This window comes from Babylonia areolata, chromosome 24 (assembly GCF_041734735.1).
Source record: "Babylonia areolata isolate BAREFJ2019XMU chromosome 24, ASM4173473v1, whole genome shotgun sequence".
Classification (NCBI taxonomy): domain Eukaryota; kingdom Metazoa; phylum Mollusca; class Gastropoda; order Neogastropoda; family Buccinidae; genus Babylonia; species Babylonia areolata.
In genome coordinates, this window is record NC_134899.1 from 42,837,111 (window position 1) to 42,857,110 (window position 20,000).

General features: G+C 42.3%; 1 protein-coding gene across 1 annotated transcript in view; it reads right to left on the reverse strand.

The window, feature by feature from the left end:
• The window catches only part of LOC143298638 (uncharacterized), an 86,310-nt gene that overhangs the window by 18,633 nt on the left and 47,677 nt on the right, over window positions 1-20,000 (reverse strand). The window contains exons 2-4 of the mRNA XM_076611518.1: window positions 19,870-20,000; window positions 8,610-8,789; window positions 5,861-6,118 (exon numbers count right to left, since the gene is read on the reverse strand). The exon at window positions 19,870-20,000 is cut by the window's right edge and continues 266 nt beyond it. Of these exons, the coding sequence (XP_076467633.1) occupies window positions 5,861-6,118; window positions 8,610-8,789; window positions 19,870-20,000 (569 nt within the window). The remainder of the gene's footprint in view (window positions 1-5,860; window positions 6,119-8,609; window positions 8,790-19,869) is intronic.

Sequence of the window (20,000 nt, forward strand, 5' to 3'; positions counted from 1 at the left end):
CGTTTTATTGCTCTCCCTCTCTCTCTCTCTCTCTCGCTTGCTCGCTCTCTCTCTCTCTTGGAAAGAAACGTAATGACACGATTTTCAAGAGGATAATGGAATAAGCATTAGTTCTTCCTTGCATCCAGCCGTCTGGACAGAGACAGAGAGAGAGAGAGAGAGAGAGGGGGGGGGGGGGGGGGAGACAGACAGACAGAAAAGGAACAAAAGCCAGGCAGAAACACAAAGGAGTCAGAAAGCCAGCGAAAGAAAGGAGAACCAGTCAGACTGTAGACAAAGTCAGAGAAAGTCTGAAAGAGATGTTAACATGAAAGAGAGAGAGAGAGAGAGAGAGAGAGGAGGTCAGTAGGTGGCGAGAAGTGAGACACACAAAGCGAAAGAAGTGGGACACAAGGCGAAAGAAGTGAGACACACAAAGAGAAAGAAGTGAGACACACAAAGCGAAAGAACTGAGACACAAAGCGAAAGAAGTGAGACAAAGCGAAAGAAGTGAGACACAAAGCGAAAGAAGTGGGACACAAGGCGAAAGAAGTGAGACACACAAAGAGAAAGAAGTGAGACACACAAAGCGAAAGAACTGAGACACAAAGCGAAAGAAGTGAGACAAAGCGAAAGAAGTGAGACACAAAGCGAAAGAAGTGAGACACACAAAGAGAAAGAAGTGAGACACAAAGAGAAGGAAGTGAGACACAAAGCGAAAGAAGTGAGACACACAAAGCGAAAGAAGTGAGACACATAAAGAGAAAGAAGTGAGACACACAAAGAGAAAGAAGTGAGACACAAAGCGAAAGAAGTGAGACACAAAGCGAAAGAAGTGAGACACAAAGAGAAAGAAGTGAGACACAAAGAGAAAGAAGTGGGACACAAAGCGAAAGAAGTGAGACACACAATATTTAATAACTGAAAATAAACAAACCGAAACTAGATCTTCAACTGCTGTGGCCTTTGCCGTTGTTGTTTCCCTCGCGCCCCTATATTCTCTGAGCGTCAAGGAATATCATTCTAATGACAATAACTTTCGACACAACAGTGTCCAGGAGAAAGCGTGGAGTGGTGGCCTTGTGGCCTAGCGGCCGACTAGGAATCCAGTGTGCACGTGTTCGAGTCCCACGCTTAGGAACCGGGAGTTTTACTTCACCCCCCTCCCCACCCCCCCCCACCCCCCGCCCCCCTCCTCTCTACCAGATCTTGAGTGGTGGTCTAGTCATGTCATCCGTGTGACAGGATCAACCGAGTTCCCGTGTGCATGAAGACAGCGCACGTAAAAGAACCCACGGCAACAAAACGGTTTGTTCTTGGCAAAATCATGAAGAAAAATCTACTTTGCAACAACAACAAAAACCTATAGAAACGAACAAACAACAATAACAAACAAGCCAAAAACAACAAAAATAAACAACAAGCACAACAAAAACCAACATGTGCAACCGATTAAGAAGGAAATAACAAAACAAATGGCGCCTCACCGTGACGACGCGCACTCCTCGGAGAACAACCCTAACTTCACACAGAGCTACCAGTTGAGACTAAAATATTACAACACAACACAGCACAGAGCAAAACAACACAGCACACTACACAACACAAGGCAGCACCTTACACCACAGCACAGCACAATATTGAAGTCCAGTACAGTGCACTACAGTGCACTACACTACACTACACTACACTACACTATGATACAATACCCCACAATACACTATATTACACCACAATACACTACAATACAATATAATATTACACCACAATGCACTACAATACACTGTATTACACCATAATACACTATATTATACCACAATACACTACAATACACTGTATTACACCATAATACACTATATTATACCACAATACACTACAATACACTGTATTACACCATAATACACTATATTACACCACAATACACTACGATATAAGTTTACATTTGGGCTAACAGCAAAGTGAGAGCTGTATTATCAATGGTTTCTTCAGTCAATGGGAAATCATTTACAGCTTAGTCTTTTGTGAAGGACTATGACTCTCAAACTAGGAGGCAAAGTTGCACTGGCTCTTAGTGCTGCAGCCTTGGGGGCTAGTTGGCCTTTGGGAACCATCCCAACGCCGACTGTCCTAAAACCCTCTTGGCCGAGAGAGTGGGGATGTAACTTGGGCAAGACACTCTCCACTTTTATCAAATTCTAGCCCAAATAGTCGGAACAGCAGTTGCCTTCTCTGCTGTTCTGATGGTCATAGTCGGACACGACTGACTATCGTATATATACACTATATTTCACCACAATACACTACACTACACAACAGCACATTACAATACACCACAATACATTACACTACACCACAATACACTACACTACATTACACTACACTACACTTCACCACAACACATACGATACTCTATATTACACTACAATACACTACACCACACCACACCACCACACCACACCACACTACACTATACTACACTGCGATACAATACGCCACAATACACTATATTAGACCACAATACACTACAACACATTATAGTACACCACAGTACACTATATTTCACCACAATACACTACACTACACAACAACACACTACACTACACCACACCAAACCACACTACACTACGATACAATACGCCACAATACACGATATTATACTACAACACATTACAATACACTATATTACACCACATTACACTATATTTCACCACTAATACACTACACTACATAACAACACACAACAATACACCACAATACACTACACCACATTACACTACAATACACCACAATACATTACACTACACCACAATACACTGCACCACACTACACAACACACTACACCACAATACATTACACTACACCACAATACACTATAGTACACTACACCACAACACACTACAATATTTTACACCACAATACAGTACCCCACAATACACTACACTTCACACTACAATACACCACAATACATTACACTACACAATACACTACACAACATCACAACACACAACAATACAATACACCACAGTTCAACACACTACACCACAATACAATACACTACACCATAATACACCACACTACAATACACTACACTACACCACACTCAATGCACTACACCACAATACACTACACTACACCACATTCAATACACTACACCATATTCAATACACTACACCACAATACTATATACTATACCACAATTCAATACACTGCACTACAATACACTACACTACAATACACTACACCACAATTCAATACACTACACTACAATACACTGCACTACACCACATTCAATACACTACACCACAATACACTACACCACATCCAATACACTACACCACAATACACCACAATTCAATGCACTACACCACAATTCACGGCAATACACTACACTACAATAAACTACAATACAATAAACCACAATAAACCCCACCCCACCAAAATGCACTACACTACACCACAACACACCCCATTACACTACACCACAACACACCACAATACACTACACGACAATACACTGCACTACACCACAACACACCACAATACACTACACCACAACACACCACAATCCACTACACTACACCACAACACACGACAATACACTACACTACACCACAATACACTACACTACACCACAATACACTATCCTACACCACACCACAATAACCTACAACACTACACTACACCACACCACAATACATTACACAACACCACATACATAACAACAAGCTACAATACACTACAATAAACTGCACCACCACACTGCACTACACTACACTACACTACACTACACCACAATTCACTATACAACACTACACTAAACTACAAAACGCTGGCATGGTTCGACTGGCACAATGCAGACAAAAACAACTCGGTCGGACCAATGTGCTTGGTCAGTATCCAGCACTGTAGACCAGGAAAAAAAAGATCACATGGGACTGGGGTACACTACCAGCCGCCGTGGTCAAGTGGTCAATGTGTTGCGGACTGGGGAGACTAAAGTTCGAATCCCATCAGAGGGGTCATAATGGCCAACGCAATTTTTCACACTAAGCCCCCCTTTTCTTTGGAATCAACTTCCTCTGCCTCTCCTGAATAATTCTCAACAGCTGATCCTAACTAAAATGGCCATTAGTATTAGTGAGTGAGATTTTATAGTTTCAGCATTAATATTTTGTTGGTTGTGTTTTTGATTGTGTACTATTCATGATTGTGTGTGTGCGTGCCACGTGTGCTTGTGTGCTTGTGTGTGTGTGTGTGTGTGTGTGTGTGTGTGTGTGTGTGTGTGTGTGCGGGCGCGCGCGTGAGGGCGAATAATCTTTAATAAGGTTTTTTTTTTGGGGGGGGGATTTTTTTTTTCATTTTAGTATATTATATTATATTACATTATATATATATATATATATATATATATATATATATATACATATATATATATATATATATATATATATATATATATATATATATATATATATTGTGTGCGCTGCCAGTGGCCGGCTCCTACCCAGATCCGAGTGTGCTTTGGACCTCAATGGAAAGACTGGGACCACACAGTAGAGGGACATCCACTTCAATAGTTTCCTGACCAAACACTGCAGGTGCCTGTATCTCTCAGGCCTGTCACGCTCGTCATCATTAATTAATCATTATCGAAATATGGAAAACAAAATGTCTCAAATTCTGTAGCACACACACACACGTGTGCGCACGCACGCACACACACACACACACACACACACACACACACACACACACACACGCACATACACACACACACATACAGAAACACACACACAAACACGTGTCAATTTGGGTAACGAGGACTGTCACAAACGAAATTCGTTGTCAGTGTCATGATTTCTCTACCGCAAGAACAGAACGCAAAGAGAGAGACAGAAAAAAACAACAACACATGCATCGAAAGAGGAAGAGAGAAAGTGTTTTGTGTAAGAACGGTACAGAACCGAATTCCGCTAAATAGTCCACTATTTCAAACATATTACATCCTTCTGGAATTTGTCGCAGAAAGGGCAACAATTTTTCTTCTGGGCGACAAATCTGAGAAATGAACGACGCCTGAAAAAAAAAAAAAAGTTGTCGGCGACGATATTTTCGGCAGGTGACAATTTGGGGGCCGTAACAGGGCACTAAAAGCACCGCCGTGTACACACGGCACTTTTGCCTTTTTCCTTAGGGGACTGTTCACCGCCGGGGGGTACTTTTAGACGGGTTCCACGTGTCGCTGGTTGTGTAAGTCGGTGGTGTGTGGTGGCTCTGAAGGAATGACCGGGGGAAGGCAAATTTCTCAAGGGGGTTTCTCTGAAAGCTTTTCACCATCCTTGCTGGCTCGCTCAGTCGCTCTGCTCACACTCTGTCTGTTTCTTTAAAACTAAATTAACACTCCCGCGAACATCATGCCCCCAGCCCTCCCCCCCCCCACCTCGTCCCCCTTCCCGCCCCCCGCTTCACCTCCCCCCTTCCCCCCCTCACCCCCCATAGCCCGCCACACATATACCTTTCGTTACACACACACACACACACACACACACACACTGCTATAGAGTGAAAGAGAACTCAGAACACCGAGCTCAGAGAGGGAGAGAGTGAGACAGGGAGAAAGAGAGAGAGAGAGAGAGAGAGCAAGAGGAAGAGAGACTGAGACAGACAGACTGAAAACGAGAGATAGAGAAAGGGTGGGGGAGAGAGAGAGAGACCGAGAGAAAGAGTGGGCAAGAAAGAGAGAGCGACAGACAGACAGACAGACCGACAGACACATACAGACACAGACACAGACAGAGCAGAGAGACATAGGAAACGAGAGAAACAGGAAGAAAGAAAGAAACAAACAAACAGACAAGCCTAGCCAGACACAGAAACTCACAGCAGCAAGTCAGGCATCAGGTTCCTGAAGGACCCGTTCCGCAGGGCACAGGGCAGGGCAAACTGTTCAAAACCCTTCACCTCGTCCACGAACCCTGTGGACCTCATGGCCAAGGGGGTCAAGATGACGTCACGGAGCAGCGCCTCCCAGCGGCGTGACGTCAGCTTCTCCACCACGTGCGCGGCCAGGGTGTAGAGGTAATTGTTGTAGAGGAACTGGTACCTCAGCGGAACCACGGCAGGGAGGTAGCGTAGGCGGCTGCTCCAGGAGTTGAAAGGGTTAAATGTTGTTGTTTTTTTTTGGGGGGGTTGGTCATTCATTACTACTACTACTACTACTACTACTACTACTTCTACTACAACAACAACAACAACTACTACTACTACTACTACTGCCACCACCACCACCACTACTTCTACTGCCGCTAAGAGTAAGAATATTCGGACGGAAATGATGTTAAAGCTTTTTTTTCTTTTTTCTTTTTTTTTCTTTTTTTTTTACATGAGCTGGGACCTCAGCAGAACAATTGCCGGGGGGTAACAGAAGGCAGCAGAAGTATTCATTCATATAGAGCTGAATCTTGTGCACAGACAAATGTAAGCACTTTCACTCCAGTCATTTTTTTTAATTTTTAATTTTTTTTTTTTTAATAAAATGTTAATTTTCTATTCACACATAGCACTGATTCAGATACGTCATCGATCATAGTTTATGCATTAAACTGGTTTTCTCTTCTTCATCATTTACAGGAGAAAGTCTAGAAGAAGAAGAAGAAGAAGAAGAAGAAGAAGAAGAAGAAGGAGGAGGAGGAGGAGGAGGAGGAGGAGGAGAAGGGATAACATCGGTTACTTAGAAAGAAAAAAAAAATCTTCTGGTAATAGTAATGTATGTTTAGACCAGGTTAGTGGTGAGAAGATGAACAAATGAAAGATTGCATGGCACTTACATGTGTGAAAAAAAGAAAAAGAAAAACAAAAAAAAGCAAGAAAAAGTTCCCCAAACAGTATGGCGTCACGGTGTCATCCTCTCATCTTCATCCTACAGCACTTCACCCCACCAGATCTTCTAAGAAATGAAACTGGTGGTTGATAGCAGTAAAACACAATGAGCAAAATCGACAGGAACACACAACTGCGGCTCATTAATCCACGCAAAACGGACAATAAGCAATAATGAAGAAAAAATATCACCGGTGTTGGGGTATGAAAGGGAAAAAAAGTAAATAACAATGGGGTATAGTGACAGGTTGGAAAAAAACAGAATGAAGAATAATACCAGAATAACATTTTTTTTTCAGAAATGAATGGATCAACGAACAAATTGTTCTTTTCTAATGAACGAGCAAGGAAATCACTGAATGAATGAATGAATGGATGAATAAAAAAAAAAAAGAAGCAAAATGATTAACGAGTCATGTAGTCCATCAATTAAAGAAAGGAATTCGCTTCGTAAGCATTAAAAAAGAAAAACTATATTTTCCCATTGCACGGAAGGTAGTATTTTCTCTTTAACTTCATCACCATGACATTTCCAACCTACGCGCCAAACCAATGTAACAAAATGTTAACTAATGACATATCTGGCAGTTGAATTACATACATGTGCACCACGATAACACTCTGAAAGGCTATTTCTAACGTTCGAAAAAACAATAACCTCCGCCCCCTCCGCCCCCCCCCCCCCCCCAAAAAAAAAAACAAACAAAAAAACAAAAAAACCAACAAAATAAGTAAATAAATAAACAAAAAAAACAACACTGCCAACCACACGTACAGACATACCGGCGACAGGCGAATTTCTGCAACACCATATGCTATACCTCAGTTGCCATTTATGATTCAGTGTTGAATTGAAAAATCAAATGCTTTGGTGCCATTGTGCCAACATTCAAGTGTTTGTGTGTAGCCCATTTCGTTTGCCAATGTCTGCGTGTGTGAATGTGCGCGCGAGAGTGTGCGAGAGCGAGCGTTTTGAGCATATGTGTGTGTTGGGAGGGGAGGGAGGGGTGTGTGCGTGTGCGTGTTTGTGTCTGGCTGTTTGCTACTCTGGGTATGTAAGAGAGAAAGAGAATAACATAATGATCCGACAGATGGCTAGTTTAGAATATACACAATATTATTTAACAGGTTTTGATGTTTTCATAACAATAATAATTGATATTGTTGTTTTTTCTTCATGATTATGTTTGTACATTCTAAGAACCTGTTTTAAAATGGATTAATATCGGTGTTCCCTCGATGTCTCAGAAGGAGATTATGTTGCTAGTTTTGTGGTATATTGACCGAGGGATTACACGTTAAAGAGTATGGGTGTGTGTGTGGGCCTCACTGTGTGTGGGTGTTTGATGGGATTGGGGAGATGCAAAAACAAAAACCTTGCAGTTGGATGAATGATATAACTTCAGTGAAGCGAGGGCCAGTGTTGATGTGTTTTCCTTGAAGCAGATTCTACGGTGTAATGCTTCATTGTTTTCTTGGAATCAATGTATTTTGTTATATTGTTTACCCAAAATTTTAATGTGAAATGTGATTACATGTTTCTTGACAAATATAACCTTCTCTGCAAGGGAAAAAACCCCAAAAAAACCACCAACTACTATAACCTTAGAACAACATATAGTACATGAACTGTGAAAGAAATCAATCTTCTCTCACAATTCACCCGAATCCCCCCCCCCCCCCCCAACCCCCCCCAACCAATTTCACTGGCCCACGTGTCACGTTCAAAGCCAATCCAAACAGTACAGTACCTGATAAGCTCCGACCTGGTCACGTGGGCCGGAAATCCCATCAGCAGCGCGTGGAAGTATCCCGGCACCCCTGTGCGGTGGCCCAAGAGGTCACGCACTGTGACCGTGCGCGTGCGCACTTCGTCCATCAACTGGAAACTCTCAGGAATCAGCTTGTTGATAGGGGTGTCCAGACTTAAACTGTTGGGAGCGAAGAATATTATGAATGAATCAATGACTTTATGAGCAAATCAATCAATCAATTTGAGAACAAATATATATATATATATATATATATATATATATATATATATATATATATATTCTATAATAGTCAGGTGTCCGACTATGACCATCAGAACAGCAGAGGAGACAACTGCTGTCCCAATTACTTGGACCAGAATGTGATTATAGTGGAGAATGTTTTGCCCAAGTTAAATCCCCACTTTCTCAGCCAGGAGGGATTTAGGACAGTCAGTGTTGGGATGGTTCCCAAAGGCCAACCAGACCTTTAGGAAGCAGCACTAAGAGCCAGTGCAATTTTGCCTCCTAGTTTGAAAGTCATAGTCCTTCACAAAAGACAGCTGTAAATGATTTCCCGTTGCACTGATAATAGGCCTACAGCTCTCACTTTGCTGTTGGCCCAGCTGTAAACTTATGTCAATCTGTTATATATCAGATAAATATCATCCATTTGTTATTATTATTATTATCTTTATTTTCATTTTAATGAATTTATTATTACTACTACTAGGCCTATATCATTATTATTATTATCATCATTATATCCTCTTTTGGTTTTCATTTTGAATGGATCATTGCAAGAGTTAGATATTACTTCACTATGTTGACAACTCTACTGTACTAATATTGCTATGACGTCAAACGTAGGTGATGACGCTTACCTTATAGATAATACGACACAGACAAGACGCTCTCCTGATGAAGCCCTATGGGCGAAAATTTGAGAGCAAAAAAAGGACAATTATTTTCTTTGAGGTTTATTTACCATATATATAATGTACAGAATCACCAACGGAATAATATCTTATGACCAAAAAAAAAAAAAAAGAAAAAAAAAGACGCAACCCAAAGATGGAATAAAAAAAAAAATCACTCACTCACTCACTCATTTTTATCTATTTATCTGTTGATCCATGGATCGTTCTGTGTGTGTGTGTGTGTGTGTGTGTGTGTGTGTGTGTGTGTGTGTTTGTTCAAATACAAACTATTCTTTCATAGTTCTCTTTTTGATCGACTGAAGCTTTCCGGATCAAAAGCTAGTCTTGTATCAACATTTCAAACTCGCAGCTGAAATCGTGGGTCATGGACATTTCCAATGCTTCTGCGATCACAGAGAGCAAACACCATTAATTTCAAACACAGTGATTATTGCTGCTTCTTGTTTGTGTCGTCTGTACAATGCATTCAAGGCGTAGCGAACACCAGCTTTGATCTGACAACAGAACAATACGCACACATTAGGCATATACGCATGCATTAGGCACACCCACATCCACACACACACACGCAAATATATATATATATATATATATTCATTCTTGATGCACTGCCTTTATGTCCATAGTCTATGTGGAGAGCATTCCCATTATCATACATTTCCTTTCTTTTTTAACATAACAAAGAGTTCCTTTCAGAAAACAGGATTACTGAGAGAGAGAGAGAGAGAGAGAGAGAGAGAGAGAGAGAGAGAGAGAGAGAGAGAGAGAGAGAGAGAGAGAGAGAAAACAAAACAAAGGGGGAAAAATAAGAAAGAAAGATAGCACGAATCCTTCTGAAAAAAAAAGGTGGTGGAGGGAGGGGGGGGTGGGTAATAGACAATTTAAGCAAATAAGTTGGTGACATTGAACCTTCCCCTGCTATGAAAGAAGACAAAATGAATGAAACATCTTAATTCTAAAAAAAAAGTTGATGTTAGTGCTCGAAATTTACACATAGTGCAAGCAACTACAGGCGTCAGTGGTGGTCTTTAACTGATCTCCCTCCCACCCCAACCATCTCCCTTTCTTTTTTTGTTATGAACATTTGAAAAAAAAAAGAAAAAAAAAATCTCAGCCGAGTTGTATTTCAGTGTATTTCAACACACTGGAACAGACTTTAACTTCCTTAAAGATCATGAACACACATTAGCAGGATCCATTCTTAATTTGATGTCAAGTTGTTCAGGGCAAAAACCTTAAGTCGGACTGCAGAAGTCTGTAGACATACTCCCTTTTCTCTCCCGCATCCCTTCTTATAGACAAACGCGGCGGTATTTTTTTTATATTTGTTTTTGTATATGTATGTATATATATATATATATATATATATATACAGATATATATACACACAGATATATAGATATAGATATATATATATATATATATATATATATATATATATATATCTGTGTGTGAGTGTCTCTCTGTGTGCGTGTGTGTGTGTGTCAACATATACATCCTGTTTTCTTCTCTTTTTTTCTTTTTTTTTTTTTTTTAACTGCTGTTGCGTTCGCGGCTGTTGTTGAAGTTTTGGTTTGCTGGTTGTCTGCTGCTTGGCTGGTGGTCAATGGTTCAAATCCCGATTGCTGTTACAACTTGACCAACACTGCACGTGTCTGTATCTCTCAGGCCAGGCCGAGTTAACGCAGTGATACCTTTGTGACAGGAAGCCTAGAGTACAGCTTTGTCAAGTCGTCCCAAATCTAATGGACCTCCACAGCAACATCGTCATCATCACAATTCTCCTCGACCATCATAGAAAAATAGCTGTCCCACCTTACCACCGTCTGGCGAAATGAGATCACTATAGTAAAAATAGTGCGAATATTTCTTTGCATTTGTTTCTATTTGTATTTCTTTTTGTCACAACATATTTCTCTGTGTGAAATTCGGGCTGCTCTCCCCAGGGAGAGCGCGCCACTATACTGCAGCGCCACCCATTTTTTGTATTTTTTCCTGAGTGCAGTTTTATTTGTTGTTTTTTTTCCTATTGAAGTGGATTTTTCTACAGAATTTTGCCAGCAACAACCCTTTTGTTGCCGTGGGTTCCTTTACGTGCGCTAAGTGTATGTTGTACACGGGACCTCGGTTTGTTGTCTCAACTGAATGACTAGCGTCGAGACCACCACTCAAGGTCTAGTGGAGGGGGAGAAAATATCGGCGGCTGAGAGGTGATTCGAACCAGCGCGCTCAGATTCTCTCGCTTCCTAGGCGGACGCGTTACCTCTAGGCCATCACTCATATATATATATATATATATATATATATATATAAATATGTGTGTTTGTGTTTGTATCTGCGTGTGTGTGTGTGTGTGTGTGTGTGTGTGTGTGTGTGTGTGTGTGTGTGTGTGACTGATTTTACTAGGAAAAAAAAGTAATGCACTCTGAAGAGGAAAAAAGTCAACATACAGAAAGTTACAGATTACAGATTACTTTATTATCTCAACAAAAGAAATTCATTTGTGGTGTAAAACACATAAACAATACACGAAAATCACAGACTTTCAACATGTATACATAAAAGACATAAAATGTTTAAATGGCAACCCATTCGTACAATAATAATCACAGTAGATAACAACAACACAACAGAAACCTTTAGAAGGTAACTTAGAGTAAATCATACATACATCATCACAGCCATACATGTGCAACGCAAAATCAATTAAAGGATATGAATAAAATAGGCATGAAACAGCATGATAAAAGTAGACATACACCTCAGCGGCCTGCCCCCAGAGAAGCGCCACCCTACTCCTTGACAACCTGGCCTGCAAGCTGAAATGAGTCTTCGCGAAGTGATAAAACGTCACTGACCATCATACCCCTCACCTGCAGCCGAGAGTTAAAGAGGCGAGCAAAGGATTAATTAAGCGAAACCCAGATAGCACGAGCGCCTGGTTGGAACTACACAAATTTATAGCCAGCCAGTCTTTTTTTTTTTTTTTTTTTTTTTGGGGGGGAGGGTTTGCATGTGTGTTTACATGCAAGTGTGTGCGCGTATGTGTATGTATGACATATGCATGTATGTATATATGCATGTATGTATGAATGTATGTAGGTATATATAGTATGTGTAAGAGAGAGAGAGAGAGAGAGAGAGAGAGAGAGAGAACCCCTACCCACATTCTTCTCATTTCAAATGCATGACTTAGCATTATACAGTATTCCCTAATCCACAATCACCCCCCTCCATCCCCACCCCCCACCCCCACGCACCTCCTACCCCCTCCCCTCCTCTTCCCTCTCCTCCCCTCCCCGCCCACACACACACGCACACACATTCCCTCTCACCCCTATCCCCGCCCTAAGAATCACAACAACAGCAACAACGACACGGATATCGATACCCCATCCCGAAGAAACCGAAATAATACCACAGACACTATTTTGTAACGACCCCAAACATTCATCCATTGTCTCCCGTTATCCCTCTCCCCCCCCCCCCTCACCCCCTTCGCAACCCCGCCCTCCCCCAACACACACACCCCTACACGCACACACTCAACCCCAAACACCCCCCACTCCAACGAAACACGGAAACCCAAAGCCGCATACAATTACCCCCAACACAAGTTGAAAACGACTTAAGGGTATCCCCTCCCCTGCCCCCTCCTCCTCTTCCCCCCCCCCCCCCCCCCCCCCCCCCCCCCACACACACACCCCTAGCCCCTCCCCCCCACCCCCCACCCCCCAGGCCAAGGAATAAGACAAGCTGGGCAGCAGATTAGGAACCGGGGCCGACCTCTGAATGCCAATTACCTCGCCAGAAGCTGACGAACGGGCCAGCTCTAGAGAATTCCTCATTTCGGGAGCATTAGCTCCGGCCAGCGGTACAGCACTAGCTAGCTCGGATGGATATGCATTCGCTGCTGCTGCTGCTGCTGATACTGATGCTGCTGGACTCTAGGAAAGGAGCGAACGAGACTTGGGCAGCTAAAGCCTTGGGAAGTGTGGTGATGGGGGTGGGGGGGGAGGAGGGGGGGGGCAAGGGGGTGGGGAGGTTGGGGGTAGAGGGTTAGAGGGTAAGGGGGCTAGCCTAGAGAGGTTAAGGATGGTTGTGGGTGTGGGTGTGTGTGTGTGGTGTGGGGGTGAGGGTGTCAATTCGATGTGATTTTCATTCATTTTTCCAAAATGTATGTATTACTTTTCCTCTGTGTTTCTGTTGAGTTGTTTTTTTTTTCTCCCATGCCTTTTGTCTTTCTTTCGTCTGTGTGACTCTTGTCTCTGTCTGTCTTTCTCTGTGTCTCTGTCTGTCTGTCTCTCTGTCTGTCTCTTATCTACTCTTCTTCTCTTCCTATGTGATGATGTAATTGCCAAATTAATATTTTTTGCAACCATAATTACGATTAATGTGCATGCTGTATTGATGTGATGATTTTTCCCATTTGTTTCTGATTTGACTGTTTCCCCTTTCAGGGCTGGATGAAAATAAAATATATTCCATTCCATTCAATTCAATGTCGCTTTCTCTCTGTTCTCTCTCTCTGTGTCTCGAGACCATCCGGCATGTGTTTGTCTGTCTCTTTCTGATCGACGCTTTTGTTTCTCTCTCTCTCCCTCTCTCCCTCTATTCTCTGTTATCTGTTTGTCTGTGTCTTTCTCTTATGTCTCCCTCAGCTCTTCCATTTTCTCCATGTCTGGCATGGGTAAGGGTTTATGGAAGGGGTGTGGGGGGGGGGAGGACTTCGGGGTGGGGGGGAGGGTGGGGGGGGGGGGAGGAGATTGGGGAAGGGAGGGAGGGGTGGGGGGGGGAGGAGGAAGGGGTTAGCGGTCTAGGGGTCTGAAGACGGTAGGGATTAGGGACAGACGTGCTCCGATAGAAGTGGACATTACCGAATGGGATTAGTGTCAGGGGTATGGGGAGGGGGGGGGGGAGGTGGGAGGGGGGGGAGAGGTGCGTGGGGGACGGGGGGGGGGTATGGCGATGAGGAGAGGGGTGGAGGAAGGGGAAGGGGTGTAAGGGGAAGGTAAACTGGTGATGGGGGATTGGGGGGGGGGATGCGGCGAGCTGCCATCGTGTGGCTGGTTGTGTGTGTGTGTGTGTGTGTGTGTGTGTGTGTGTGTGTGTGTGTGTGTGTGTGTGAATGCTGTTTTTTTTATTCATCTTCTTTAGTTTATTCTGTGTGTCTGTGTTTTTGTGTCTTTGTATATCTGGGCAAGTTTGTAGTTCTCTGTCTGTCTATCTGTCTGTCTGTCTGTCTGTCTGTCGTCTGTGTGTGTGTGTGTGTGTGTGTGTGTGTGTGTGTGTGTGTGTGTGTGTGTGTTAGTGTGTGTGTGTGTGTGTGTGTGTGTGTGTGTGTGTGTGCCCGCCTGTCTGTCTCTGACTTTTCAGTCTCAAGCGTGCGGACTAGTCCATGTACGCCACAGCGCTTCCGCTTAGAACCCAACAGGCAGAATGCCTGACCTCCACATATAACTATAGGCGCTGGTCAAGTCTTGATTGTCCACCCTAGCTTTGAAAATGATTTTTAAAAAGTGAAATGCAATCTCTCTCTCTCTCTCTCTCTCTCTCTCTCTCTCTCACTCTCACTCTCTCTCTCTCTCTCTCTCTCAATGACATGATTCTTTTATTTTGTCACATGTCAAAAGTGTCGCTTATTTCATGTGGAGGTTAGGAAGGGCGAGGATGGACACAAACGAAAATAGCACACACCCAACAAAAAAGGCCAACACACGAACACACACACACACACTCTCTCTCTCTCTCTCTCTCTCTCTCTCTCTCTCTCTCTCTCTCTCTCTCCAGCTATGTCAAAATTTCTTACCGTAGCACTTAACTGTAATCAGAAAGCACTAGAAAACGGGCAGACAGGATAAAGAATCAAGTAAAGGGTACGTGATTATATACAGATGATCCCTAATGCTAATGAATAAACGGATTCACTAATTATTATATAAGCAAATGAATTATGACCATGGATGGTCCACATGTTGTTTGCTCTTTTGTTGTTCTTTTTCCCTACCCTTTTCTTGCGTACAGTTGTTGCGGTGTGTGTTTCGTGGTATTTGCTTAATTAGTTTTTTGTAATCCCCCCCCCCCCTTGTCAAAATGTATGTAAATGCTTTTGACAATAAATCATCAATCAATCGATCAATCAATCTCTCTCCACAAAATCTGGCCACAGTGATGCATTATGTTTGTGCACTCCATTTGTAAAGGGCCAAGGCCTATACAATTAAACCTTTGCGTCCTTGTGTCCCTCTCTCTCTCTGTGTGTGTGTGTGTGTGTGTGTGTGTGTGTGTGTGTGTGCGTGTTCCGTAGATGACATTGTTAATCGTACATTGTTCATAACTCTCTCTCTCTCTCTCTCTCTCTCTCTCTCTCTCTCTCTCTCTCTCTCTCTCTCTCTCTTTTTTTTAATTTTTTTTTTTTTACACACTCACACACGGCAATACGTACTCATTATCTTGGTGAGAAAAAAAGAAAAGAATCTGTTATCGTTTCCCTCTTTCTTCGCTTTCCCTCCACTGAAAATAAGTTGTGTCGAAATCTCTCTCTCTCTCTCTGTCTGTCTGTCTGTCTGTCTGTCTCTCTCAGCAGAGTAAATATCACACAATGTTTAAGACAAGACGAAAGGAAACAAAGATAAAAATGAGAGAGAAAAAAAAATCAATTCCATTTCTGATAGGCTAACGAACTACCTGAGTGTATGGCCAATTCCTTGAGGCATTGATTCTTCTGCCTGAATGCTTTCTTTAATACAGGGCATAGAAAAAAAAAACGGTCATACGCAGCACAAAAAAAAAGCAATGGGGAAAAAAACAAAACAATGAAAAGAAGAAAAAAAATCACCATACAGGAATGACTCGGAAATATTGATCTCACACACACACACACACACACTCTCTCTCTCTCTCTCTCTCTCTTTCACACACACACACACACACAAATTTTCACACACACACACACACACACACACACACACACACACACCCTCCCGTAGAATACGTCGTAACGACAATCAGTAACATTGAACTGGCTTTGCAGATTCCTATACCCCTGTCTGAAGAAGCTGTATTCCAACGACAATTTGCTAAAGACATGAATAAATTGCTGTTGTTTGTTCGCTTTTGAGATTTTGTGTTTGTGGGTTTGTATGTGCATGCGTGCGTGCTTGTGTGTGTGTGTGTGTGTGTGTGTGTGTGTGTGTGTGTGTGTGTGTGTGTGTGTGTATTTGTGTATCAAGTCAAAATTTTGTTTCGTGATGGTATTTGAATTAGCAACAACTGCTTTGCTTTGTTTTACATTAAGCCGTCAGTAAGAAAGACAGACAGACAGAAAAAAAAGAAAGAAATACAAACATCTACAGAAATACATACTCACAAGATTCGTGTGATGATAAAATGATTAATTTCTTTTTTGCACACACATCTTTACAAACACACATGATCAAACACCACTCCCACTCCATTTCACACACACACACACACACACACACACACACACACACACACACACATCCCCTCGTACAACTGAAACGCTTTTCCAATAAGAGCGTATATAAAACATAGAACATTTCACAAGTAATAAATAAAGTGGTATTTTGTTTGTATTTGTATTTCTATTTCTTTTTATCACAACAGATTTCTCTGTGTGAAATTCGGGCTGCTCTCCCAAGGGAGAGCGCGTCACTACACTACAGCGCCACCCCCCCCCCTTTTCTTTTCCTGCGTGCAGTTTTATTTGTTTTTCCTATCGAAGTGGATTTTTCAACAGAATTTTGCCAGGAACAACCCTTTTGTTGCCATGGGTTCTTTTACGTGCGCTAAGTGCATGATGCACATGGGACCTCGGTTTATCGTCTCATCCGAATGACTAAAAATGTGGTAGACTAATCACTATTCATTCGTGTTACTGCTCATCTTTCACAGAGTTAATGGGATGGTTTTTCAGTGTGTGTGTGTGTGTGTGTGTGTGTGTGTGTGTGTGTGTGTGTGTGTGTGTGTGTGTGTGTGTGTATGCGTGTGCGTGCGTGTATGTGCGCGTGTGTGTGAGTGTACGTGTGCGTGTTTGTGTGTGTGGGTAAGTGTGTGTATCTCTGTGTGTCTGTGTGCATGGGAGTTCACAATGTGCTGAGAAAACGTGGACCAGCGCAGGACGACTAAGTTAATCAAAGAATCCCGGTCCAGTACCATGAGTCGGACTCGAACTCGTGGACACTAACTTCCTAGCAGGGCGTGTTGCCACCAGACCACCGCCCCACCCACCACTATGGGAGGTGGGAAGGGGAATTCAGGCCGGCGGAAGTGGATCAATAGCGGATCGAAACGGTCGGACACTGTGTCAACAGCTCGATGGACACAGTCTGCGCTGCAGAATTTTACCACCAGCATTCCACAGTCGAGGGATGGATGATGGTCTCATGGTAGATCGTTCGCCTTGGGCACGAGAGAATCTAGAGCGCATGGGATGAAAGCCCACACTCTTCAGGTTTCTTTTTTCTCTCCCCCCCCCCATCCCCCACCCCCTCCACGCCCTTCCCCCTCCCCCTGCCCCCTCCACTTGATCTTGAGTGGTGGTCTGGACGCTAGTCATTCGCTTGAGATGATAAGCCGAGATCCCGTGCGTAACATTCACTTAGCGCATGTAAAGGAACCAACGGTAACTAAACGGTTGTTCCTGGCAACAGTCTGTGGAAAATCCCGTTTTCACAGAAGGAGAAAATACATTCAATCAGAAAAAAGGAGAAAAAGAATATGTAGCTGCAGTGTTGTAACGTTCTCTCTGTGAAGATAGCGGCCCGAATTTTACACAGATAAATATGTCGTGAAAAACAAAGGATACTACAATACCAATACCAATACCTTCTCACACTGTTAGGTCCGGATAAAGTGTCTGTATAACTGGGACGCATGTTTTGTTTTCTACACACATACTGGTTTAACCCCCTACACTGCCACAGGAAGCAATGCTTATGTCCATAGTAACGCCACTGATGGTATCAAAAGAAGGGATACCAATCTGGAAGGCTGAAAATTTACACTTGTTTTATTATCTAGAGAGGTATATCTCCAGTTTTGGGGCTGATTGTTCTAGATATTGATGCATATATTAAATCACCTCTTTATTTATTCCCGGCAGTCAAGGAATTCAGTCGATTGGTGACAAATTTCTGTTCCCTCCCCTTTTAATTTATTACAGAAATGAAAGAAAAGCAAATGTTTCAGTTTCAAGGTCGTGTCAAAACGTGCGGACTTCGGACTGATCCATATACGCTACACAACAGCTGCTGTATTACATCGACCTGTTAGGCATCCTGGAGTGACAATGGTCATGTTAATGAACAGGCTTTCTAAGACGAAAAATGCGTACATTATCATTCGTCCAAATCAATATTTTCTACTGATATAATGACTGTAGTCTAATCTTCAATGTTAAATGATGTTAAAGGAGGATTTACAGACATGTTTAGCTTTTGTGCATTGCTACATACAGTAAAGCTCAGAGTCACATCACTATACTGCAGATAATACAAATGTCCACGTCTCTTACGTCCGTCTCTTTCGGAGTACGGATGTGATAGTGATTCTGATATAGGTTTCAATCTGGAATCCTTCTAAATCAATGAACAGATGGGATAGATGAGCTAAAACATATGATCAAGATGGAATGGATGAATTTCAACTAATAATGAAAAAAAGGACATCTACAAGATTGACAACAACAAAAAGCAAAAGAACAACTTCAGTAACAAAAACGTTTGTGGGGAGAAAGAATGGAATATAGAAGAGCACAGAGCTTCAAGTACATGCGCTATAGCAAATCGTCTTAATAAATAAATAAATAAATAAAACTACAGCAGCCAGATCAAAACCTTAGTACCGTCTAATTAGCAGTATCTAAAATGGTAACAGCTAGTTTACGGAGGAAATAATCTAGTTTTCATGTCCTGTTACACACACTGGCGATTGTGGACAACTTGATTTAATTTTCATATTTTACTCTTATAATTGAAAAATAAATAAACATATAACGACATACGAGAGAAGGGAAAAGGGGTGTTGCATGGTGAGTTGGAGGAAATAAGGTTAATGAAGACTGGAATCAAATATAATAAATATAATAATACAAATATGATAACTGTAATAAATATAAGAACAAGAAAACTAAAAGGGCTTTTGAAAAGGGAAGTCGTTAGGAAGGGGAGTCGTTAACTTAACAAAAAAAAACAACTAATAATGAATGTTGAAAATCAAAGACATCAACGTTCCAGGTGACAGAAGACGACACACGTTCGTGTAAGCAAGGTAACAAACAAAATTTGAACACTTACTTTCGTCTCAACAGCAGTTCAGACACCAGGGTGGACGTGAACGCTTTCGTCAGAGACCCAATGGCAAAGCGCGTGCTTCGCGAGACAGGAACGCGTCCTTCTGGGTCAGCGTGACCTAGATTGGCTCTCAG